Source organism: Nicotiana tomentosiformis, chromosome 2 (genome assembly GCF_000390325.3).
Source record: "Nicotiana tomentosiformis chromosome 2, ASM39032v3, whole genome shotgun sequence".
Classification (NCBI taxonomy): domain Eukaryota; kingdom Viridiplantae; phylum Streptophyta; class Magnoliopsida; order Solanales; family Solanaceae; genus Nicotiana; species Nicotiana tomentosiformis.
Genome location: NC_090813.1, coordinates 124,863,094 through 124,887,623, shown reverse-complemented (window position 1 = coordinate 124,887,623; position 24,530 = coordinate 124,863,094). Strand labels below are relative to the sequence as shown.

The 24,530-nt window shown below is 36.2% G+C and overlaps 2 protein-coding genes and 1 non-coding gene across 20 annotated transcripts; 2 read left to right on the top strand and 1 right to left on the bottom strand.

The window, feature by feature from the left end:
* The first annotated feature begins 12,861 nt into the window (after positions 1–12,861).
* Positions 12,862–15,865, top strand: LOC104094242 (uncharacterized). Of its 13 annotated transcripts, XR_011414220.1 has the most exons (6): positions 12,899–13,063; positions 13,653–13,750; positions 14,144–14,226; positions 14,745–14,811; positions 14,904–14,980; positions 15,590–15,865. XR_011414220.1 is itself a non-coding variant. In XM_070196071.1 (5 exons), the coding sequence occupies exons 1-4, from the start codon at positions 12,976–12,978 to the stop codon at positions 14,395–14,397; spliced, it is 339 nt and encodes a 112-aa protein (XP_070052172.1). In that variant the 5' UTR covers positions 12,862–12,975; the 3' UTR covers positions 14,398–14,980; positions 15,590–15,865. The 13 variants fall into 13 exon arrangements, 1 of the variants encoding a protein (XP_070052172.1); XM_070196071.1 differs by having other exon boundaries at positions 12,862–13,063; positions 13,666–13,750; positions 14,315–14,980; XR_004506523.2 differs by having other exon boundaries at positions 12,903–13,063; positions 13,653–14,627.
* Positions 15,866–19,879: 4,014 nt separating this feature from the next.
* LOC104094244 (WEB family protein At4g27595, chloroplastic) lies at positions 19,880–24,439 on the top strand. Of its 6 annotated transcripts, none has more exons than XM_018770113.3 (6): positions 19,880–20,508; positions 20,622–21,658; positions 22,799–22,861; positions 22,955–23,224; positions 23,469–23,704; positions 23,850–24,439. In XM_018770113.3, the coding sequence occupies exons 1-6, from the start codon at positions 20,390–20,392 to the stop codon at positions 24,111–24,113; spliced, it is 1,989 nt and encodes a 662-aa protein (XP_018625629.1). In that variant the 5' UTR covers positions 19,880–20,389; the 3' UTR covers positions 24,114–24,439. The 6 variants fall into 6 exon arrangements, with proteins under 6 accessions (XP_018625629.1, XP_070052171.1, XP_009598414.1 ...); XM_070196070.1 differs by having other exon boundaries at positions 22,799–23,224; positions 23,850–23,945; positions 24,149–24,439; XM_009600119.4 differs by having other exon boundaries at positions 19,881–20,075; positions 20,228–20,508; positions 22,799–23,224.
* TRNAL-CAG (transfer RNA leucine (anticodon CAG)) lies at positions 24,293–24,373 on the bottom strand. The gene has a single exon. It is a non-coding gene; the product is annotated as a tRNA-Leu (tRNA).
* Positions 24,440–24,530: the final 91 nt, after the last annotated feature.

Here is a 24,530-nt window from a genome sequence, read left to right as displayed (position 1 = left end):
CCCAGTCGGGTTCTAGCTTGCACAGTCGCTCGGTCTTCTTTATATGAGCACATCAGAGAGAGGCAGTATGATGATCCTTATTTACTTATCCTTAAGGATACGGTTACGGTGATGCCAAACAGGTTGCTGTGGGGGAAGATGGGGTTCTGCGAATGCAGGGTCGTATTTGTGTGCCTAATGTGGATGGGCTTTGTGAATTAATTCTTGAAGAAGCACACAGTTCCAGGTATTTTATTCATCCAGGTACCGCCAAAATGTATCAAGATTTGCGGAAACATTATTGGTGGAGGAGAATGAAAAAGGATATAGTTGCATATGTAGCTCGATGTCTGAATTGTCAGCAAGTTAAGTACGAGCATCAGAGACCTGGTGGTTTGCTTCAGAAGTTAGAAATTCCTGAGTGAAAGTGGGAGCGTATCACTATGGATTTTGTTGTTGGGCTCCCACGGACTCAGAGAAAATTTGACGCAGTTTCGGTCATTGTGGACAGGTTGACCAAGTCAGCACATTTCATTCCAGTGGCAGTTACCTATTCTTCAGAGAGGTTAGCTGAAATTTACATTCGTGAGATTGTCCGCCTTCACGGTATGCCCGTGTCTATTATTTCAGATCGAGGTACGTAGTTTACCTCACATTTCTGGAGGGTTGTACAGCGTGAGTTAGGCACGCGGGTGGAGTTGAGTACAGCATTTCATCCACAGACAGACGGACAGTCAGAGCGCACTATTCAAATATTGGAAGATATGCTCCGCGCTTGTGTTATAGACTCTGGAGGTTCTTGGGATCATTTCTTTCCACTTGCGGAGTTTGCTTATAATAATAGCTACCAATCGAGCATTCAGATGGCTCCATATGAGGCATTATATGGAAGGCGATGCCGATCGCCAGTTGGTTGGTTTGAACTAGGAGAGGCTCGGTTGTTGGGTACCGATTTGGTACAGGATGCCTTGGATAAGGTCAAGATTATTCAGGATCGACTTCGCACAGCTCAGTCTAGGCAAAAGAGTTATGCCGACCGTAAAGTTCGTGATATTGCATTCATGGTAGGAGAAAGAATATTGCTCCGGGTTTCACTTATGAAAGGTGTAATGAGGTTCGGAAAGAAGGGCAAGTTGAGCCCTAGGTATATCGGACCCTTTGAAATTCTTTGAAAGGGTGGGTGAAGTAGCCTACAGGCTTGCATTACCACCTAGTTTATCAGCGGTTCATCCGGTGTTCCATGTGTCTATGCTCCGAAAATATCATGATGACCCGTCCCACGTGTTAGATTTCAGCTCTGTCCAATTAGACAAGGATTTGACTTATGAGGAGGAGCCGGTAGCCATTCTAGACCGGCAGGTTCGTCAGTTGAGGTCAAAGAGTTACCCTTCAGTTCGAGTGCAGTGGAGAGGTCAGCCTGTTGAGGCAGCTACTTGGGAGTCTGAGTCGGACATGCGGAGTAGATATCCCCACTTGTTCGCCAGTTCAGGTACTTTTCTATATTCGTTCGAGGACGAACGTTTGTTTTAGAGGTGGAGATTGTGATGACCCAAAGGGTCATCTTGTGAATTAAGACTTTACTTCCGCAATTGTTCTTTGATTATTAATAAATTTAAAAATTGTTTAAAAAAAGATAATATTATTCTAACGTTGGCTTGCCTAGCAAGTGAAATGTTAGGCATCATCATGGTCCGAAGGTGGGAATTTCGGGTCGTGACACTGATGCAACAGCCGAGTATGAGTTAATAAGTTTCCTTGATGCCTATTACGAGTACAATCAAAATAAGGATGAACCCGGAGAATCAGGAAAAGTCTTCGTTTATAATGAACTTTGGCACATATTGTTATAATGTGATGCCCTTCAGGCTTAAAAATGTTGGAGCCACTTATCAGAGGCTCGTGAACAAGATGTTCGAGAAACAAACAGGTAAAATAATGGAAGTATACATAGATGACATGTTAGTCAAGTCTTTGAATTCATATGACCATTTATAACACCTCCAGGAAACCTTCGATATCCTGAGGAAGCACAACATGAAGCTCAACCTCGAAAAATGTACGTTCGGGGTTAGCTCCGGTAAGTTCTTGGGTTTCTTGGTTTCACAAAGGGGGATCGAGGTAAATCCCAACAAGATCAAAGACATTGAGGTCAATCCATACCAGCTGACAAGCGTGAAAGAAGTCCAAATGCTAACCTAGAGATTGGCCGCTCTAAGCAGGTTCATCTCTCGATCCTTGGAAAACATGTCATCACTTTTTCTGACTTCTAAAGAAGAATAAGAATTTCGAATGAACTCTAGAGTGTCAACAGACCTTAAAAGACCTAAAACATTACCTATTGAGCCCCTTGTTGCTATCAAAGTTGGGGGAAGGTGAACAACTACTAATATACTTAGCGGTCTCTAAGGTAGCGGTAAGTGTCGTTCTAGTCCGGGAGGATGAAGGTACGCAATCTCCTATCTATTATGTTAGAAATATTTTGTCAAGAGTGGAAACTTGTTATCCGCACCTCGAAAAATAGCCTTAGCTCTCGTAATCGCCTCTCGAAAGCTTAAGCCTTATTTTCAGTACCACCCGATAGCCGTCGTGACATCCTTTCCCTTGCGGAATGTCCTTCACAAACCTGAGTTGTCAGGTCGGTTGGCCAAATGGTCAGTTGAAATTAGCGAGTTTGATATGAATATAAACCTAGGACTGGGATCAAATCACAAGTTTTGGCCGACTTTATGGCCGATTTCAGTCCCGAGTTACTTCCTTTGGATGCAAATGAAGTAGTGATAGTGTCGGAAATGAAATCAGGAGTTTGGACCTTGTTCACAGACGGAGCATCCAATGTGAAAGGGTTCGGGCTCAAGGTGGTCCTAATCACGCCTTCGGGGGAGACCCTAAGGTGAGCCATAAAAACTATTTCGTTAACTAACAATGAAGTCGAGTATGAGACTTTGATTGCAAAACTTTAGTTGGCCCGGGGACTTGGCTCCGAGGTCATCAAAATCAAATGTGATTCCCAACTGGTAATAAACGAAGTATATGGAATCTTCGACACAAAGGAGGAGCGCATGCAATAGTATGTGATTAAAGTTCAAACTTTGCTTACACGATTCAGGGAGTGGTCGATAATACACACCCCGAGAGAAAAGAATGTAGAAGCAGATGCGTTGGCCAATTTGCCAATTTGGGGTCATCCACTGAGATAAAAGGATCTGACTCTGGTACAATCGTTCAACTTATACATTCGGTACTAGATGTGGACGGCTATTGTGAAGTAAATACAACCAACCTAGCATGGGATTCGAGGAATGAGTTCATCGATTACCTTTAGTATGGCAAACTGCCCGAAGACACGAAGGGATCACGGGCACTACACACCAAAGCGGCTCGTTATAGCCTCTTAGGTGGACAGTAATATAGAAGATCGTTACAAGGCCCGTTGGCTCGATGCTTAGGAGCCTTGGAGGCGGACTACGTAATGAGACAATAAAGGAATTTGTGGGAACCACTCAGGTGCAGATTCGTTGGTGTTAAAACTGGTTAGGGCAGGATACTACTGGCCCTGAATGGAACAAAACGTGAAGGCATTCATTCAAAAATGCGACAAATGTCAGCACTATGCATAGTTGGTGTACCAACTGGCAGAACTCTTGCATTTGGTGCTATCCACATGGGCATTCGTGATAGTCGGGTCATTGCCACCCGATCCCGAAAAGGTAAGATTTCTTTTAATTTTAACTGATTACTTCACTAAATAGGTTGAAGCAGGTCCTTACCAAAAGATCGGTGAGCGCGAAGCAGTTGATTTCCTATGGGATAACATAATTTGCCGGTTCGAAATACCGAAGGAGGTTGATTGTGATAATGGGCCACAGTTCATAGGTTCCAAAGTCATAAAATTTCTTGAAGATCAAGAGGATTACATCTTTACCATACCATTCGAGCGCTAATGGCAGACGAAATCAACCAATAAAGGAGATTATTCAAAACTTCAAAAAGAGGTTAGAAGCAGCTAAAGGCAAACAGCCCAAAAAGTTACTAGGTGTGCTATGGACATACCGGACGATGGAAAAATCAAACACGGGAGAGACGCCTTTACCGTGCAGAAGCATTGATCCTGGTGGAAGTAGGAGAATCGACCATACGGTACTTCTGAATGGATGAAAAAGCAAAATAATGAGGCATTGCTGGTCAAGCTGGAATTGCTTGATGAACGCAGGGATTTGGCACACATAAGAATGGTGGCTCATAAACAAAGGATGGAAATATACTATAACCGGAGGGCCTATCTCCGCTACTTTAAACTAGGAGACTTGTTTTTTAGGAAAGCGACTCAGAATACTCGGGAGATCAACACTGGAAAGTTGGGTCCGACGTGGTAAGGTCCCTACCGGGTTTCAGTAGTCACCGGGAAGGGATCATACGAACTGGAGAATCAAGATGGAGTCAAATTTCCAAGCAACTAGAATGTAACTCACCTCAAAAGTTATTACTGCTAATGGATCCTACTTATACTGAAAGTATGTGTTGCACTCTTTTTCCCTTTGACTAGTTTTTGTCCCAATTGGATTATTCTAGCAAGTGTTTTAACGAGACAGCAACGTAAAGCATACTACGAAGGAAGCATCATCAGCAAATTTAAGACCCTAACATGACAAGGCATTGAAATAACATATCACTAAGGGATGGTTAAATAGTATTTGGCTCGATGGAAAATTCCTAATGGGAAATAGAGCTTGCCATCGAATCAAAGTCTATTCAACCATTCACAAGTGTTTTTCTTCAAAGGAGCAAGACTTCCAGTTTTCCAATTCGCATACTTCGTATTCGAACACTAGAGGGAATAGTATGAGAATACGGCAACATGATTGCCACAAAAATCGAGAATACGAGACCCGCGAACAACAATGTCTTATCGGGACCGTGGACTGTATAGCTAGCCCCGTAGAAATAAGTTGTACAAGTTAGCCACATATATTGACAATTTTGTTTTTTAGCAAACGAATGCTTATGTACTTTGAAGATAGAAGGAATAAAATGATGTCCCTTTATTTTTATCTTGTTTCTTGTCCAAACGATGGATTGATTTTATCATTTGAATGTTTAAGTAAAACTACAAATGCTAGTATCAGAATGAATATGAGACGTCCTCTTCAAGAGCATCGTAAACATAAGAGGGGCCTCTTTGATGAAACCCTCATAGTAAAGGGTTGCTTCCGGAAGAGTTTATGCTCGGAACCAAAAAGCTATCGAAAGAAAACACACCTGAAGCCTTACCTAATTCGACGAAAAGAGAATGAACTTTGCGCAATGCTTAAACAAATAGCCCTTTTTATTTATCAAATATGCCAAACGGAATAAGTGCAAAGGTACAAAGGGAGAACAACAAAAGAAAAAATCTAAACTTCATCGCCACCAGAACTCGGAGGAGAGAGGCATCTACGCACCTCGGGAAAAGTGGGCAGGTCTGCCACCGATGTAGGATCTTGGCCCTCATCAACATCCTTTACAAGTTCCTCCTTGGTCCCCGAATAATCGGTGTCGGTGCTAGAAGAGTCAGTTGCGTCGTACTGAGCTGGGAGGCATTCTTGAGCAGTTAACTCCAATGCTGGGCCTTGGTAATCTCATCAACAATATCAATAACCCCCGCTTTGGCCTCCTCCGAGGTTTTCCTCCTCATATGGTACATAGAATATGTCTTTTCAAAGATGAGCGAATCCCTCTGGTGCTGGATCTTTGCCTTAAGCCTATAAACCTCGGTCAAAAGGCCATCCCGCTCGGACCTTATGGCACCAAGGCTAAGATCGAGATCACGGATTGTTGATATGTGAACCCTATTTTGGTCCATGGTCTTCTTATACCTATCATCCATCCGATCCTGCTTCTCCTTAGCAGCAGTAGCCTATTCGGCTTTGTAGTTCAAGGCTTCCTCCAAATTATTTGCTCGTTCAATGGTGGAAGACTTGTGTTCGGTAGCAGCAAGAGCAGCGTCTTGAGACTCAACCCACCTAGCCTTAGCATCTTGAAATTGTTCATGTATCTAAGTGGCTTCTTGACTATGAGTCATCACCTCTTGCTCACGTTGCTACAACCGGGCCACAAGCTCGGCCGCTTTAGCATCCTTTGCCTCTAGCATTGTTAGGCGTGCATCGAGTTGATTCCTTTCATCCAACAACTGATCTCGCTCAAACATGAGTCCTTATTTATCAAGGATCAATCTCTGAGTCCTTCGGAAGCGAGGAAGTTGGCCTACAAAATGTACATCAAAGTCAGAAACCATGTTATAACAGACGAATAAAAGCAAACAGTGAGAGAACAAGATAGTGTATTTTCTTCTTATCTTTTTCAGAAGCCAACGACTTATGATAGTTGCCAAGCTTCATCGGTCTGGACAGCAGATGGCACTCCTTTGAAATTGAGAGAGTAATGCTCTTCCTCCCACAGGGATCTGGAGAAGAGAGTGAGTAGTTGTGCCTAAAATTCCCGTGGTCAGGGGACTGGGGAAGGAAGACATCTTCTTCTCGGGCACCTGCAGCCGGTGGAGGAGATGCAACAGTTACTGGTGATGAAGGCATAGCTGGTGTGGAGGGAGATGAAGTTGATGGTGTTGTAGGTTGAGAAGCAACGACGACAGAGACTGTGATGATTATTGGTTGCTCATCAACCAAAGGTAGAAGAGGACCGGTATTCTACCTCACATGACCGGAGGAAACAACAGGGACCAGAAAGGGAGAATCGACATTCTCCAATAAATCCATTTCTCCCAAGAGTGCTCGTACCTCGCCCTCGGTTGGGGTTCTAAGCTCTCCAGATTGAGCATTTTATTGAGCTGATAAAGATTGTTGTCTCAGTTGAAGGGGAGCCTCTTCATCATTAGCTTCCCTTTCATCATCAATGACCATAGTGGTTGCGGCCGACTAGGGCGTGGCCTTCTTTATTTTCTTATTTTTGTTCTTAGCCGAGAAAGAACATCGCCTTTTTGGTTGCTTGTTCTCTGGATGGGGACTTTGAGAGGATGCACCTACACCGAAGGCAGATCCGAGGGCACCGCTTCGAGTAAGAGCCTCCTGCAATAACCTCGCAGCCTCCGCAGGATCGGTCAAAACCTCAACTTCGGGCCAAGTAACAGAACCTTGCGAGAGTCCTAAATCAAAAAAAAGGTATGGTTAGCAAGTTTATTTATGTATATGCATAGGCGGAAAGTAGAAAGAATCAATTTACCATGGTTCTTGGCCTTTCACCCGTATTTGGGGGCCAACTCCTTGCACCGACAGGTCTCTGGCATAGTAATATCCAGAATCTTTTGAACCCACTGGTCCAGGCCTTCAACCCTTGGTGGTATCCACCGAGTAGCTGAGATAAAGGAAGCAAAAGAATTAGCAATGACATGAAATAGCCTTTTACGGAGAAAGAAATAGATTATAAACTTACGTGAACAACTCCATGATTCAGGAAAAGATTGTGTTGTGGACAGGATGATATCCCTGGTAGAAATAACGACAAACTGCTTAATCCCTCCACGGTTCGTCATCCATGCTGGTAAGCAGAGCATGGTGGCCACGTTTGCTGAAATTTATTACTCCCCCACGGAAGATTTTGGGGGAGTAGAGATTCATCATATGTGCCAGGGTTAGGGTTTCCCCCGTCTCCATGCACAATTGGCGCAGACAAGCCTCTGTTCACCACATAGAAGGGATTACTTGGGCCAAGCAGACCCGGTACCAGTGGCATAACTCCAGAATCACAAGGTCAAGTCCCCCTCTCAACGAAAGCAGGCCTAAAGTGAAGGGGTACGTATAGACATACGTAAACCCTTCTTGGTGAAGGTTACCCACTCCACCAGGTTAGGAGCAATGATGTTTAGGTTCTGGCAGTTACATTCATCCTTCACAGTAGAAATACTGAAAGGACGGATAGAAGAAGGATACCTGCTAACAGGCCAGGTTCGAGGATTTGCAGAAGGGAATTTCTCTTGGAAGTCGCTCACCGTGCTCAAGTCTCAATATCAACCTCTTTATCTTTGCTTCTCTTCGGGCCTCCACCGAAGAGAAGACCAGAGTTCTTAAAAGATTTAGTAAAAGAAAGCATAATGATAAGAAGATAATAGAGTCTTTTGAAGAAGATCGGAGAGAGATGAAAGCAGAAGGAAGTTAAGTGCAAAGAGGATAAAAGAGCTTATGAATTTGTTAGAAATGAAAGAGGTAAAATGACGCGTATAAGTAAAGGTAGAGACGGCTAAAATCGTGGTCATGATTACCTCGAGAATCGGCAAAATTGCTGAATCATGGGGCAACACGTGTTCGGGGTATTAAATGCGAGGATATGTGCATCTTATCAAGCGTCAAAGACTGTTCAGAGGGGTTCGGAAAACTTCCCGCCTAGAAAAGAATCTTTACCAACTTCCCGATGACACAAAGATGTGCCGCTGGAAAGTAGGGGGACTATCGGTATAGGGTAAAATTGATTTATATTAAATGATCGAATGATTGTGCGACATGTGGAACCGAAGGCAGACGGAAGATGAATCGAGTAAGAACCGAGACCGAAGACAACAACTGCAGTTAGTGTTGGATAGACCCCGAAGGGGGCATAATCAACGGGAGCAAAACGAATGTTTGTCACCAGATGGCATTTAATGAAGAATATTCCCTAATATAAATAGGCAGCCGTTGCAGAGAATTTTGGCATTCATGGCCTGCCGTTACACCTTCATCAATGACCCCCTTTATTGTCATTTAAGAGGGGCTTGATCCTAGGATCTTATTTTCTAGGTATAGCTATAAATAGTGATTTCAACAACCATTGTAGGATACGAAATCTTTGGCAAAACATGTATTAAATTCTATTCTCAAGCTAAATAATACAACTTTAATTCTTGCTTTACACTGCTATTACTTCTGTTCTCGGAGGCATTGCTCTCGGAGCCAAATTTGCCATTTCATTTGTTTTTTACGCTAACTCTTAATTTTAATCTAATCTGTTTATCATTATGGATCAAATCAGTTTGTTTGTCTATAAGCCATGTAACAAATTTAACTGTACCATTTTACGGGTAAATAAATTGCCATTACTGTCATTGTATAAGTGGACATTTATTTTCTTCCCATAAAGAAAGAAATAAAATTGCTTGGTGTGGTAGGAGAAAACATATCCTTTTTATATGCTCAATCCAACAAAACTGGGCTTGTGTTATGTGCAACGGAGGGTACTAAAACTTTATCTTGACTCTTGACATGTAGAGTGACAACTGATCCACGAACGGTAGATTTCAGTGGGCTTGCCGATATTTAGTTCATATGGAAAATTTACACGAAACAATAAATATATACACTATATTTATTTCGTAACTATACTTTTAGAAAATTACTATTTATAGCTATATTTTTATAGAAATTCAATCTGAAAGTACTGAAATATGAGCTCAAATATTTTGAACTGAAACAAAAGAGTAACAAGCTCTCGTAGCTCAGTTGATTAGACCACTCACTTTAGTAAGTGGATGTCTTGAGTTTGACTCCCAATGAAAGCATTTTATTTTTCTGTATTTCTGTATTTCGTCTTGGTTGTTCAATTGTTACCAACTTGTATCACTTGTATTTAGACGCGCAGCGAATACACCCAAGAAAAAATACAGGAGTGTATACAAAGGATACAACATGTTACGTATTAGGCTCTAAGTTGCAGTGCTTGTATTTTTGTATTTCGTCTTAATTGTTCAATTATTACCAGCTTGTATCACTTGTATTTAGATGCGCAATGAATACACCAAAAGCAAAGTACATGAGTGTATATAAATGATACAACCTGGTAAGTATAGTAAATAGGTTCTAAATTGTAATGCTTTATAAAAGAATATCGGCACCTTCTAAAAAGTAGGATTTCTTATTTCTTGTATCCTTCCCTAAGAAAGTTTTCTAAATCTTTCCTTTTCTTGGTAGGATTTGATGGTAGACTGGAAATTCGTGCTTTAGCCGTATTTTATACTCTAATTACTGTATTTTATTCGTATTTGAGCTTAAATGATGATGATTTGCACTTATTATATATTTTATGCCTTGCAAAAAATAATTTCAAGTTAAGAAGATAATTTGGAGCTAAATCGAATAATTTAGAGCTTTGAAGTATGAGTAAAAGCTCAAGAAATTAAATCGGGGTCGCGCTCGATAGTCGAGGACCAAGTCTCGATATTAAAAAGTGAGAAGAAATATTTACGCTGAGAAACTTGCACTACCGCGCGCGCCGCGGGGCGCTAGTGCAATATTTCTGCAGAGTGAAAAATCAACTCTCTAAAGATCCTCATTAATGTGGCACCTGCGCGCCACGCTAATGTGTTTTCGCGATCCAATTTTTTCACTTCGGCTTAGAGGACATTTGGCCTAGGGAGTTATTGGAGAGCATTGGAGGCTTCAAGACACAAAATTTCAATATCTTTCCATCAATTCAATACGGGGGTTCGGATTGTAATGTTGAATTGATGTTTTCTTATTCTTTAACTCTATTTATGATTACTTTCTCTATGATTATGGAGTAGTTTACCTTAGGGTTTGACATGATGTGGTGACTTGATTATTATCTATGGATTTGATTATTGTTTGATTGCCGGAATTTGTTGGAAAAGCTTTAACTTTAGTTGTGATTTTATTCATTATCATGTTTAATCAGAAGAGGAACATAATTTTAAATATTGTTGCAACGCATGTCTTAATTTATTTTGTTATTTCATTAAAGTAATCGAAAGAGCTTTGTGATCTACCTTTTGAATTAAGATTGAGAAATATTCGCGAGAAGTTTTGCTTAGACCATTCTTACCAATAGATTCATGCAAGTTTCACCGCACTTTATATTAGCTTATTTGAACGGTTTAAGTTTAATCGAGAGAGGAACCTACATCCGAATAATAGGATAATAACATGTTAAATTCGAGAGAATCAATAAAACCTTAAGAGTGAAATTTAACAGTGTCAATTCTAGGATAACAATCTCGCACTTCTCAAGTCATGACCCTTATTTCTTACATTGATAACTAGGGGTGTACATGGACCGGTTTGGTTCGATTTTTATTAAAACCACACCAAACCAACTATATCAGTTTGGCTTGGTTCAACTTTGTCGGGTTTTTCAGGTTTTTTGAATTTTTTTGTTACATGAATATTATTTCAATCTTACTTTGTTAAATTTCTTATAAGTAAAAATATATTTAGTAAAAATTGATTTAATTGACAAACATATGATCTATTAACATATTCTTACGGGAGAATTTTCTTAGTAATATATGATAGTTAATTTTTTAGTCGTCTGACAATAATTTTTCGTTGATATACACTTTTAAGGTTAACTGAATTTAATAATTAAACATAAAAATCAATATGATACCTATATAATGATATGTTCTATTTAATTTTAAATTATCGAAATACCACTTCGAATTTGATAAAAATATAAGAATTTTAGATCTTGACTTGAATATGGAAGAACAAAGATATTGACGCATTTTACTAACACTTGATAAGAAAGTGATCATACAACCCATTATTTAAAGTTAATTTAAATAGAACACTTCATATTTAACTAAATATTACATCTCACAAGACACTACAAGAAATAAGCTAAATTGCGCAGGTTTATTTGTGGGAGTTATAAGAACCCCCACTATAAGATCATTTTGTGGCATTTATTTTAATCCCCGCTATATATTTCTTTTTGCGGCGATTTTATTGTAGAGGTTTTTGATAACCTCCGCAAATTGCATCAGATTGTGAGGGGTTTTAAAATGCTATAATTCGATACAATTTGTGGTGTTTAATAACCCCACAATTTAGGATGTCAATCAAAAGTTTGAATTATGGAGAAACCTCTTAGAGAGCAAATATTTTAGGATAAAATATAAATAAGAGCGAATATACGCACTAAAACTTTAATCAGCACGTGAAGAGCGAAGTTGAGGTGAGACTAGACGAGATTGCGGTGCTAAAATGCTAACAATTTAATATCGATATATAGGTTCATTGTTCAAGAGAATGAAATAATAGATAAAAATATTAAATAAGAGCGAATATACGCACTACAACTTTAATAGCATGTGAAGAGTGAAGTTGAGGTGAGACTAGACGAGATTGCGGTGCTAAAATGCTAATAATTTAATATCGGTATATAGGTTCGTTGTTCAAGAGAATGAAATAATAGACAAAATGTTACTCATATAGTTAAAATCAGATTGTTATGATGGAGAAGTGCTACATATTATGTGATAGAAGGATATCTATCAAAGTGAAAGGTAAGTAATAGTTATAAGATCGATAATATTATATAGTAGTGAGTGTTAAGTCACTAAAACCCAACATATCTCCAAAATGAATGCTGGAGAGGTGCGAATATTAAGATGCATGACGGTCAAACAAGATTAGACTAGATAAAAATGATTACATTCACTAAAAGTTGCAAGTAGCACATGTTGAGGATCAAATGAGAGGTAGCTTGAGATGGCTTACTAATGTCTTACGCGTCAACCTACATGCACACTAATCAATAAGTGTAAAATTAAAAAAAAATTACAAAAATATATGTCTCCTATTCATAATATTAGACGTTTTGAATTTAAATAAATAATAGTAGTAATTTTAAAATTTTCTTACATTTAATAAAGGATATTTACAATTTTAATTAAATGATTTAATTTAATGATATTTTGTGATTTTTCTCTATATTTTAATTTATTATTTATTTGGATGTGTTATTTTTTTGTGTGTAGTATATATGTCAATAATGTTTAAGTATATTTTATTAGTAATAAGTTAGCTTTAGTGCCTAAATTTTATTATATTTAAATAGATAGAAAAGAAATAAATAAAAGAGAAAAGAAATATTTAAAAGACAATATTGGACATCATCTTCTTAGGTTTTAGTATGCACATTACGGGGTAATTAAGAAATTAGACTCAAAAATTTCAGAACTAAGCGGGCAAAATTCCCTCTCTTTTTTTCCCTCATTTTTTCATAGGGCACGATATGTTTCAGAAGGGCTCAATTCCCCCTCCCCAACTCACGAAATCTTTCAAGAGGCTCAATTCCCCTTCTTCATCATCTTCTCTACATAGTAAGTTGGTGCAATTCGAAAAATAAAGAATTGTCATGCTCTTTCTTATTTTCTGTTGCGGTATTTTTTTTTTTTTTCGATGTAGAATTTGTAATCGAAATTGTTTAAATATTCTTGTGGATCTGTATATTATTACAGGTTTTGGGTTAAATTGTGATTCATTATTGTGTGGTCCATTGTTCTCGAGTTCGTGATTACAATTGAGTGTGTACTTTTAAAAGCCTAGGTTTTTTTACTATGTGTTTTGCTCTTCAATTTTGCTCAGATAGTTAAATTTTAATAATAGAAAATCATGTGAGTTCATCTTAGATACCATCACAGGCTGATTGCCCATCATTTTTTCTTAGGATGTGTGGAAATTGGGGGGAGGTGGGGAGGGGGGGTTATTATTGAGCAGGGAAAGAAGAATAGAAATACCTTTGGGTGCCTGCAATTGTTCCGTTGAGTTTTCTTAATCTTTCGGCACTCCTTGTGTTTATCTTCTATACTAAAAGATATGGTGTTCAGATTATGAGTTTTTGATAAACTAAATTTATCATGATTCTTATTTTATCAGTCATTTTTTCTTTATGCTTTACATTCTATTTAGTTGTAATGACAAGGTGATGCACATCCATCGAAGATTAAATGCTCTAGTACCAATGCAAAGGTTTTGAGATTGATGGGTTGGTATGATAGCACTGATGGGTGAGTTTTCTTAACTTATTTATTGGCAAGACACTCTTTTCAGAGAAAACTTATCTTTTATATAACATGCTTCTTGAATTACATGAAGCTACAATAATTGAAGACCATTTGCTCCATTGAATATCAGTTGCATTAAGTACTATAGAGTAATTTATTTCATATTCTCTTACAACTGTTATTGATATAGATACTGGTAGGATTCATATCTTAGAAGATTTGATTAAGTTCCTCAAGATATATGAGATGTTGAAGTAAGCTAGTTGTATATATATTTCATTTGTTATGATACATATATTTGAATTTGTGATATTTGTTACTCTAGTTTAAGAAATACTTCTATCATACTCCTTCCCATTTCCCTTTTCATAATGCATGATCTGCTCGGGTGCAAAGATGCATGGTGAAGGAATATATTTCGCTGGTGAATATGTGTGCAAAAGTTTCAAGATTATTTACTGATATAATAGTATTGATGGGTAAGTTATGCTTCGTAACTTGTCTCTTGACCAAGTGTTCGTTTCGTAGAAAGTTTACTTTTTATATAATAAACTTCTTGCATTATAGGAAGCTATAATTATTGGAAGAACATTTGCAGCATTGAACACCCGTTGAAGTTACAAAGAAATGGTAGCCTTGTGAACAATTAACACAATTGGCTCATTGACATCTTGCTATATATGTGGCTACAGATAGATGGAAACTTTATATACAAGTCTAAACTCACAATTTATATAAATCGGTGGTGGTTTTCTTAATTGCATATAGATTTTTCTTATTCCTAAGACTACTGCTTACTGAAAAATACAATAATTTTCAGAAACAACAGAGGTCCCTGGCTAGTTGATCATGTTATCAATTTTTCCACTTATGGTGATAGGTGATCATGCTATCGATTTTTCCAACTCAAATAATATGAAGGGCATATAGTAATTATTTAATTAGCTTAACAATATTTTTTCCCTAAAATTTTAATGGATACTGAGATGGTTAGCAGATGAAGAAGAACAACTTAAAGAAACTAATCAAACAAAAGTTCTGGAATTCAATTGTTGAGATGTCAAGTAAGTTACCTCCTACATTTTCAATCCTTGCACTTCTTTTCCCTAGGTTATGTTAAGTAAGTAAGAGTATTTTTTTTCATATTCTTTTGTAGTTATTACTAATACAGATTCTACTGGAATTCATGCCTTAGAAGATTTGATTAAGTCCCTCAAGAAACGAGATGTTCAAGTAAGCTGGTAGTATATAAATTCTACATTTTTGGTTAAAGTTTTGGCACTTTTTTTGCTTCTTTTGCTTGAAGTTAGCTCCAGACGATTTTGAAACTCGTTTGTTTGTTTAACTAATTATTATTCCCCCTCCTATTTTATCAGTGCATTTCTTTTACTTCAGTGTTCCAGTGTTAGCGGTCAACTTTGGTACAAGTTTAACTTCTATTAATCATGGGGCTGGATTGAAGTTTATACTTTATTTTCTTAATTCTAATGTTAGAAAACCTGTCGAAGTTGACTTATACTTTAATAGTTACATATGTGGTCTTTTTCATGAATATATAGCTAGAATTTATGCCGCCGAGTAGAATAATTTGTAAGTTTTGTGATGATATACGAGGAAACAACTCTGTACTTTAGTTCTTATTCATGTGAGAGTATCTAGCAACTTTTGTTTAATGCTGTTTTTACTTGTTAAACCAAGTGACAGATTTATTTGTTAGAAGATTTGGAGCTTTCGTTTATTTATGTATCTTGATTTGTCCAGCGACTTATGTATAATGCTATTGTTAGACTATGCTACTCGTTTATAACTTAGTCATCGGATGTTTTTGTTTAATTGTTTCAGCATAGTGATGTGAAGAGCGAGTGCTTCACCCGTGGGTATAAGAGTATCATCAAGTGACGGCAACACAAATCACCAAGCAAGTACTTTGGATTTTTGTATATTTATTCATTGAGGAACTACCGAACTACTCTAGATTGTCTAACATTAAAGTTATTATATACTTTATGTGTTTGTATAACTTTAGTTTTATTCCAATTTGATTTGTAATGTTTGTTAAAAACTTACAATAGATATTTTAATGAAATTTGATTTTTGTTGTATGAGTTATTTAGTAAAGTTATTTATTGAATCCTAAAATTAAAATCTTGAAATAGGTATTGCGGCATTTATAAATTGCCAATATTAAATATTTTTTTTAACGATTGAGTTTAAATTGTGGGGGTTATAAATCCCCACAAATATTTTTTTTAAAACATTAAGATCATATTACTGGGGTTACAAACTACCACTAATTGCCTTTGAAAACCGCCACAAATTAAAAATTTATTTTGTGGCGGTCGTCGTGGAGGTTTTAGAAAACTGCCACAAAAAAGCTCGTGGCGAACATAACTGTGGCATTTTTTAAAACCGCCACAATTTATTTTGTGGAGGTTGAAAACTGTCACAATCCGTGCTTTAGCCGTATTTTACACTCTAATTACTGTATTTTATTCGTATTTGAGCTTAAATGATGATGATTTGTACTTATTATGTATTTTATGCCTTGCAAAAAATAATTTCAAGTTAAGAAGATAATTTAGAGCTAAATCGAACAATTTAGAGCTTTGAAGTATGAGTAAAAGTTCAAGAAATTAAATCGGGGTCGCGCTCGATAGTCAAGGACAAAAGTCTCGATATTAAAAAGTGAGAAGAAAAATTTACGCTGAGAAACTTGCACTACCGTGCGCGCCGCAGGGTGCTAGTGCAATATTTCTGCAGAGTGAAAAATCAACTCTCTGAAGATCCTCATTAATGTGGCACCTGCGCGCCACGCCAATGTGTTTTTGCGATCCAATTTTTTCACTTTGGCTTAGAGGACATTTGACCTAGGGAGCTATTGGAGAGCATTGGAGGCTTCAAGACACAAAATTTCAATATCTTTCCATCAATTCAATACGGGGGTTCGGATTGTAACGTTGAATTGATGTTTTCTTATTCTTTAACTCTATTTATGATTACTTTCTCTATGATTATGGAGTAGTTTACCTTAGGGTTTGACATGATATGATGACTTGATTGTTATCTATGGATTTGATTATTGTTTGATTGTCGGAATTTGTTGGAAAAGCTTTAACTTTAGTTGTGATTTTATTCATTATCATGTTTAATCAGAAGAGGAACATAATTTTGAATATTGTTGCAACGCATGCCTTAATTTATTTTGTTATTTCATTAAAGTAATCGAAAGAACTTTGTGATCTACCTTTTGAATTAAGATTGAGAAATATTCGCGAGAAGTTTCGCTTAGACCATTCTTACCAATAGATTCATGCAAGTTTCACTGCACTTTATATTAGCTTATTTGAACGGTTTAAGTTTAATCGAGAGAGGAACCTACATCCGAATAATAGGATAATAACATGTTGAATTCGAGAGAATCAATAAAACCTTAAGAGTGAAATTTAACAGTGTCAATTCTAGGATAACAATCTCGCACTTCTCAAGTCATGACCCTTATTTCTCACATTGATAACTAGGGGTGTACATGCACCGGTTTGGTTCGATTTTTATTAAAACCACACCAAACCAACTATATCAGTTTGGATTGGTTCAACTTTGTCGGGTTTTTCAGGTTTTTTGAATTTTTTTGTTATATGAATATTATTTCAATTTTACTTTGTTAAATTTCTTATAAGTAAAAATATATTTAGTAAAAATTGATTTAATTGACAAACATATGATCTATTAACATATTCTTACGGAAGAATTTTCTTAGTAACATATGATAGTTAATTTTTTAGTCGTCTGACAATAATTTTTCGTTGATATACACTTTTAAGGTTAACTGAATTTAATAATTAAACATAAAAATCAATATGATACCTATATAATGATATGTTCTATTTAATTTTAAATTATCGAAATACCACTTCGAATTTGATAAAAATATAAGAATTTTAGATCTTGACTTGAATATGGAAGAACAAAGAGATTGACGCATTTTACTAACACTTGATAAGAAAGTGATCATACAACCCATTATTTAAAGTTAATTTAAATAGAACACTTCATATTTAACTAAATATTACATCTCACAAGAGAATCGCAAATATTTCTAGACATTTTTTAAAGAAAATTCTATGAAAAGTCTTAAAAGTATGTATAAAAATTATATATTTATATGTCAGTTTGGTTCGGTTTTTTTTACTCAATACCAAACCAAATCAAACCAAACATAATCGGGTTTTTTAATCGGTTTGGTTTGACTTTTCGGTTTAGTGCGATTTTTCGGTTCGATTTGTACATCCCTACTTATAACATACCAATTTTGTTAGTCTCTAGTTCTTCGCGATCAACTATCATTTGCTTTACTTTTAGTAGTTAATTGTAGTTCATACTCATCCCAAATCAAAGTGTTGAACATCCTAAATAGCATTTAACCCAAAAATTACTTGAACATTGTTTAAATCTAATCTGTGTGGAAAAGATATTTTACTATATTATCTTTGACTAGCGAGCATTAATTTTATATTGAATTTTGTGCTCGTCAGAATTCTATTTTTCATATTGTTTTCCTCGTAGACTAGAAATTTTTCTTTCCTTATTTTTAGCTATATCCTTTGTAGATTCGAATAGGAATGTGACGGTTATAAATATTTGGAACTCATTATTTAGTGGTGTTTTTGCATTATTGTGAGTTGACAAACAATTTTGTGAGATTGGAGACCTCTTTGTCCGCTTTGAAATTTCAAATTGGATTCTTGAAGGTAATTCTTTTTTTCTTAAATTTTATAACTTTAGTTTTTTCTTATTGGTCCAATATTCTTTATCCTAACAAATCAGTCTCAAGTGTTTAATGTTCTTCTTGCAAATTGCAATTATGGCTGTTCTAATCGGAGTACTATCAATTGTCATCAAACACAACATTACCGTTCGTTGTCTTTATTATTCGTTTCCTATAAACATGGCATGTTTAGTTTCACAAACAACTATGTAGTAGTGCCTACGAAAAATGTCTGGTCAATTCCATTCGATTGTGCAGTCCCAATGTGGTACATAGAAAAAAGTGTTCTACGCTGTTTGTTTTCTTGTCCATCTTTTAGTCAAAAGCATCATAAACACGTCTAGTTTGTGAACCTTCACATATTTTTAATGTTGTTGTGTGAAAAGTTCAAATATTAAATAACTCCAGCCACCCTATTTGGATGGAATCTGTCACGTAATTTAGTATTATAGGCTTCATGCTTTTCACATTAAGTTGCACCCTTCACCAATTAATTATGTTTAAACGAATTGAGATTATGAACATTGTGCTTTCTTTACAAGCAATACATATTCTTACGTGGAAAACACATAAGATGTTCAAAAATGGACGCCTCAAACCAGGTAGTTCAACTTTTGATTAATATTGGAAATGCGATTTACTGATCACTTGATTATTCTTGAAAATTGGCTAGAACTTAATTAGATTAGGCAGTGGCAGGGCCACATACATTTAAGGGGTGTCAACCGATACCCCTTTGTCGAAAAATTATACTGTGTAGTTAGGTAATTAATGTTTTATAAAATATGTATATATACTATGCATTGACACCCCTTGACTTCTTGATGAGTTTATTTCTTTATATTTTGACCCCTTTGATGAAAATTCTGGCTCCGCCACTGACATTAGGGCAGGCTAAGTTTACTACTCTCTCCATCTCAAATTATTTTTCGTGTTTCTCTTTTACATGACCCTTAAGAAACATTAATAAGAAGGAATTTTTGACTATTTTATCCTTATTTATATCTTGAGATATAATCTCTCTTTATTGAATATTTGTTCTATTTATGTGTCATCTCCATTTTCAAAAAATAATTACTACTAAAAATAAAACAAAAAAAAGATAATTAATTTTATCTTAAAATTTTTAAAATAATAAATAATTTGAGATAACTAACTTTTAAAATAGCGACACATAATTTGAGAGGGACAGAGTAAGAATTTTCTTTTATCTTTCTTCTGCGAGTAATATTGATTTTGTTTTTATTTAGTTGCCCAATCCATAATGTCAAAGACACTTGGCGTATGAAAGAAGCTGCAACGTAAGCTCCTACACCTGAAAAAACAAAAGAGATAAACAAAGAAGCTGTCAACGTTCAAATCTTAACCCAAATTTTCCTCTCTCTGTGTTCTCCCACCCCATCCCGCAAACCCCCGCACCCCAACATTCAACTCCTCAAAGAATAAGCAGCAAAACCAGGACTTCTCAACTGATAATTCCTTATTACGTGGATAATTTTTGTACGACAAATTTCTCTCTCTTTGTGAAGAATAAGGTTGTCAATTAGGCCAAGTCGCTGATAAGTAACTATCCTTACCCCTCAATTGTTGCTATTAAATCTGTCCACTCCATGAATTTTCACAGTTAGGTCGAATTTTTACTTCCTAATTAGTCTTTTGATTTGCTTGCAAATCTTGCTAACTTTTGACATGGGGTTCGTTGTATTTTTTTACAGGTGATTAGTCTATTTCTCTCTTTGACAAATTCAAACGGGTCATAAACTTTCCTTCAACTTCTGTTATCTCTCTGTTTCCCTCTGTTTGTTTTTGCTTCCACCTGAAGCTTCATACTGATTAAATTCCATGGCCACTCTCAAAATTTCTTCTCTTGTCTGAATATGGCTTCTCTTTCTCGTTACCTCTATCAAAATCTTTTCTTATCGCTTTCTACGCTTTTTGCCTCTGTTTCCATCTATTTGTCGCCTCTGTTCAGCTTCATCACCACATTCTTCCTCAGGTATTTATTTATTTACTTTCTTTATGTAAATCAAGATTCAATTTTTTCCAATGCCCTTTTTTTTCTTCCATTATTTTAACAATCCTGCTTATTTTTCTTTGTTTAAATCACAGATTAAGATGGGGTAATGCTTCATTAAACAAGAATCCAGGCTTTAAAGAAGAGTATAAAAAAGAATCTGCTTTTTCAAAGGCAGAACGACAGTTAGGTACTGAGTCTGAAGCTTTTAAGGATGCTTCTGAATTCCCTGATTCGGAAAATAATGGGGAGGTACAAAAAACTGAGTTCAGTTTTACATTTAGAATCTCAACCTATGAAGAATTTTGTAAGAGCAGGGAAGAAAAAGGTGAATTTGTTAGCTCTAAATGGATGCCCTCCGCGTGTAACCATAACTTTCTCACAGAAACAGAAACAGAGGTTGTTGTAACAGAGGATTTGAAAGAAGTTCATAGTAAAAGTGGAACTTTTAAAGAGGAAGAAAAAGGAGATTTGGGTGATTTTAAGTGTGATGAAGAGGAAATGGAGAAAAGTGAAGGACTCAATTCCGTGAAAGGAGAATCAAATATCACTGATGAGTTTCTGTTTGAATCTGAGAAGGATTCTTTAACTGATTCTGATAGTGTGTCAATTGGTTTTGAGCATATTCGTTACCTTATGAACAAATTAGTTGATCAGTATAGTGATGGTTTCTTGACTGATGAAGACTTTGGTGGTGAATTTGAGCATAATGAAAAATTAAGTGATTTTGAAATGTCAGAGGAAAATCAAGAATCTGAAGATTCTGATAGTGATATAATGGAAGAGCTAAAGAAATTAGAACATGATCAAGCACAACAATTTTTATCTGAGGATGATTTTCAAGAAAGTGTCAAGTCAAGAAATGAAGATGCAAACAAATTGGAGACGTTGTGGGAACATCAAGAATTAATTGAACAACTAAAAATGGAACTTAGAAAAGTTAGAGATACTGGTTTGCCTACTATTTTGGAAGAATCAGAGTCTCCAAAAATGGAAGATTTGCAGCCATGGAAAATTGAGGAAAAGTTCCAACGTGAAGATTGCATGAATGAACTTCATAAGTTTTACAAGAGTTATAGAGAAAGGATGCGCAAATTTGACATCTTGACGTACCAGAAGATGTATACAATAGGTCAGTAACAACTCACAGCTTCATAAGGGTAAATTTATAAAAACTATCTCTCACAATTCCATTTGTTTCATGTTTTCTGCATAATGACAATGGAAAGTATCATGCTTTTTCTTTTTTGCTTGGTGTAGTAGTGTACTAGTAACAATTATTCATGATTTATGGTTAGCTTCAAATTTCTTTGAATGTAATTACGTGAAATGAATAAAAGCAGCTTATCTTATTCAAAAGTTTATAACAGGACCCACAAAATCTGGTTAGCTGGGATCTCCAAACTTAGACCAAAATGAAATCTAAAGCATTGGATGCATGATGTAACAAACAAAAGTAGGCGAAAAGACGTGCTACCCTTTTTGCCTTTTCTTTTTGTTTGGTTGTCCACACTCCATTATGTGAAAACAAATTTGTCACGTAATTAATATCTATCAGTACTTCTAATGTTTATGCTATTTGCATGGGTGAAAACTTTGTGTAAATACATAGTAGTTCAAGACCATTTAACATAAACTGTTTTCCCCTTACATTTATCATAAAAAAGAGGAAGATTATTAGTAGCATATATTCCATCTTTTCTTTTCTTGACCGTGCAAACATGATAAGCAAGATAAGAAAATTGCTTTTTTAGAAAATTCCTGAAAAAATCGCAGCCGCTACTCTTCGGATATTGTTAATTATGTGCATTCCTAGCTTTTGTCTATGATTCATAATTGGAACTTTCACTTTTGTCTATGATTCATATTTGGAAAGTTGAAATTTCCGTACTTCATAGTCGTTTTATTGATTGAAGGGGAGCCTTGGTGTAATTGGTAAAGTTACTGCCATGTGTCTAGGAGGTCACGGATTCGAACCCGTGGAAACAGCCTCTTGCAGAAATGCAGGGTAAGGCTGCATACAATAAACACTTGTGATCCAGCCCTTCCCCGGACCTCGCGCATAGTGGGAGCTTAGTCCACCGGGCTGCCATAGTCATTTTATTGATTGTTTATGTTTACCAGAAATGGCTACTGAACCTTGTTACTTAATGAATCATTGTAACCAAACCATGTTTGTTTATATAATTACATGCTATTACAGGTAACTTAGTTTGTGCAGAGAACTTAAATTCTTTTCATTTTTAGCTGTTCTGATCCAAAAGGTTTACAGGTTATCTGCAGAAAGATCCGCTAAACGATCCATTTCAACATATCTCAAGCCAGAGATGTTCAGGTCCAAAACTAAAATCCCTTATTTCACAAAATATTCGGCTATTCAAACATAAAAGCCATGACAATATTGACCCAATGGTAAAGTTTATCAAAGAATTGCAGAGTGATCTGGAAGTAATATACGTTGCACAGATGTGTCTTTCTTGGGAATTTCTACACTGGCAATATGGGAAGGCTTTAAGTTTGTGGGATTCTGACCCTCGTGGTATCCGTACATATAATGAAGTTGCTGGAGAATTTCAACAATTTCAAGTTCTCTTGCAAAGATTTATAGAAAATGAACCTTTTCAAAGGCCTAGAGTTCAATATTACATCAAGAGTCGATACGATCTTCGTAATCTTCTTCAAGTTCCTGTCATAAGAGGTAAGCGTCTCAGAAGATTTTAGAGTTAAAGTTGTATGCACTAACAAAATAGAGTTTTTACACTATTAGTGAAAACCTACGATAGTATGTTAGTTACCATATTTTTCATGTTAACAATTAATGCTTGTCATAGAATTTAGTATATCTTATAAGTGACACGATTGTGTCAATATATTTTACGTTGTCAGTGCATAAAACTCTTGTTTTTGTCGTTCAATGTACTAATAAAGAGGTTGATGGGCAGAGGACAGAATGAAAGACAAAATCAAGGCTAGAGCTGGAGAAAAGGTTGATTATTTCATAACAAGTGACATGCTAGTGGAGATACTTGAAGAATCAATTCGAATATTTTGGCAATTTGTTAGAGCTGATAGAAATTGCTCCAATATGATTGTGAAGGGTCAAAAGAGGAAACGTCAAGAGCTTCAAGCACCAGAAGATTTGGAGCTTTTAACGGAGGTCAAAAGAAATCTTGAAAAGGTACACTCTTAGTTTTTCACCGAAACTCATTGTCTAAGGATTTAATGTACACTGATAGATAGTACCAAATAAATTGTATTACCCGTAATTATCGTTTAAGTGAGCTGATAGTATAACTCATTTTCTCAATTCTTGTGGAATGCAGAAAGAAAAGAAGCTGAAACATGCTTTGAGAGGTGAATGCTGCATACTGAGGAGGTTCAGGAAACACAAGGAAGATGATGATTCAGAATCAGATCATGTACTCTACTTTTTCTCTCAAGTAGACATGAAATTAGTAGCTAGGGTCCTCAACATGTCCAAGCTAACAAAAGATCAACTAGTCTGGTGTCACAACAAATTAAGCAGGATTAGTTTCGTGCATAGGAAAATACATGTAGATCCTTCTTTTTTGCTCTTCCCTTGTTAATATTAGTCCTCGTTTTTTTCTTTTTTCCTTTTTAGGGTATCAGTATGCCGTCAAAGGTCATCTTTTGTGGAAAATTTTCTTTCCTTCAGTTTACCATTTCTCCAGCAGGCAAAAAAAAAAAAAAAAAATTAAAAAGGGACTTGTATATGTGTAAGGAGAGTTGAGGGGCAAAAATAAATTGTCAAGAATGGGATTCGAACCCATGCCCTTTCGGACCAGTACCTGAAACTGGCGCCTTAGACCAACTCGGCCATCTTGACTTCTTGGTGTTTGTTTTACCAAAAACTTATATAAATCTCTACCTACTCCATATCTTTCTTTTGCTATTTCCTATTCTCAATTTACTTTTAACTCTTTCACAAACACAAGACCATTGAAGAGTCGACTCTCATGGTTTTTCCAAACTCCTTGGGCTGA

Excerpts from the sequence above, each read along its gene's own strand:
- LOC104094244 (XM_009600119.4), top strand. The coding sequence starts at position 20,390 with ATGGCTTCTCTTTCTCGTTACCTCTATCAAAATCTTTTCTTATCGCTT. Across the intron at positions 21,659-22,798 it reads CCAGAAGATGTATACAATAG|GTTATCTGCAGAAAGATCCG; the intron begins GTCAGTAACAAC and ends AAAGGTTTACAG. Across the intron at positions 23,225-23,468 it reads TCAAGTTCCTGTCATAAGAG|AGGACAGAATGAAAGACAAA; the intron begins GTAAGCGTCTCA and ends GTTGATGGGCAG.
- LOC104094242 (XM_070196071.1), top strand. The coding sequence starts at position 12,976 with ATGTTTCAGAAGGGCTCAATTCCCCCTCCCCAACTCACGAAATCTTTC. Across the intron at positions 13,751-14,143 it reads TGGTATGATAGCACTGATGG|ATGCATGGTGAAGGAATATA; the intron begins GTGAGTTTTCTT and ends TCGGGTGCAAAG. Across the intron at positions 14,227-14,314 it reads TGATATAATAGTATTGATGG|GAAGCTATAATTATTGGAAG; the intron begins GTAAGTTATGCT and ends CTTGCATTATAG.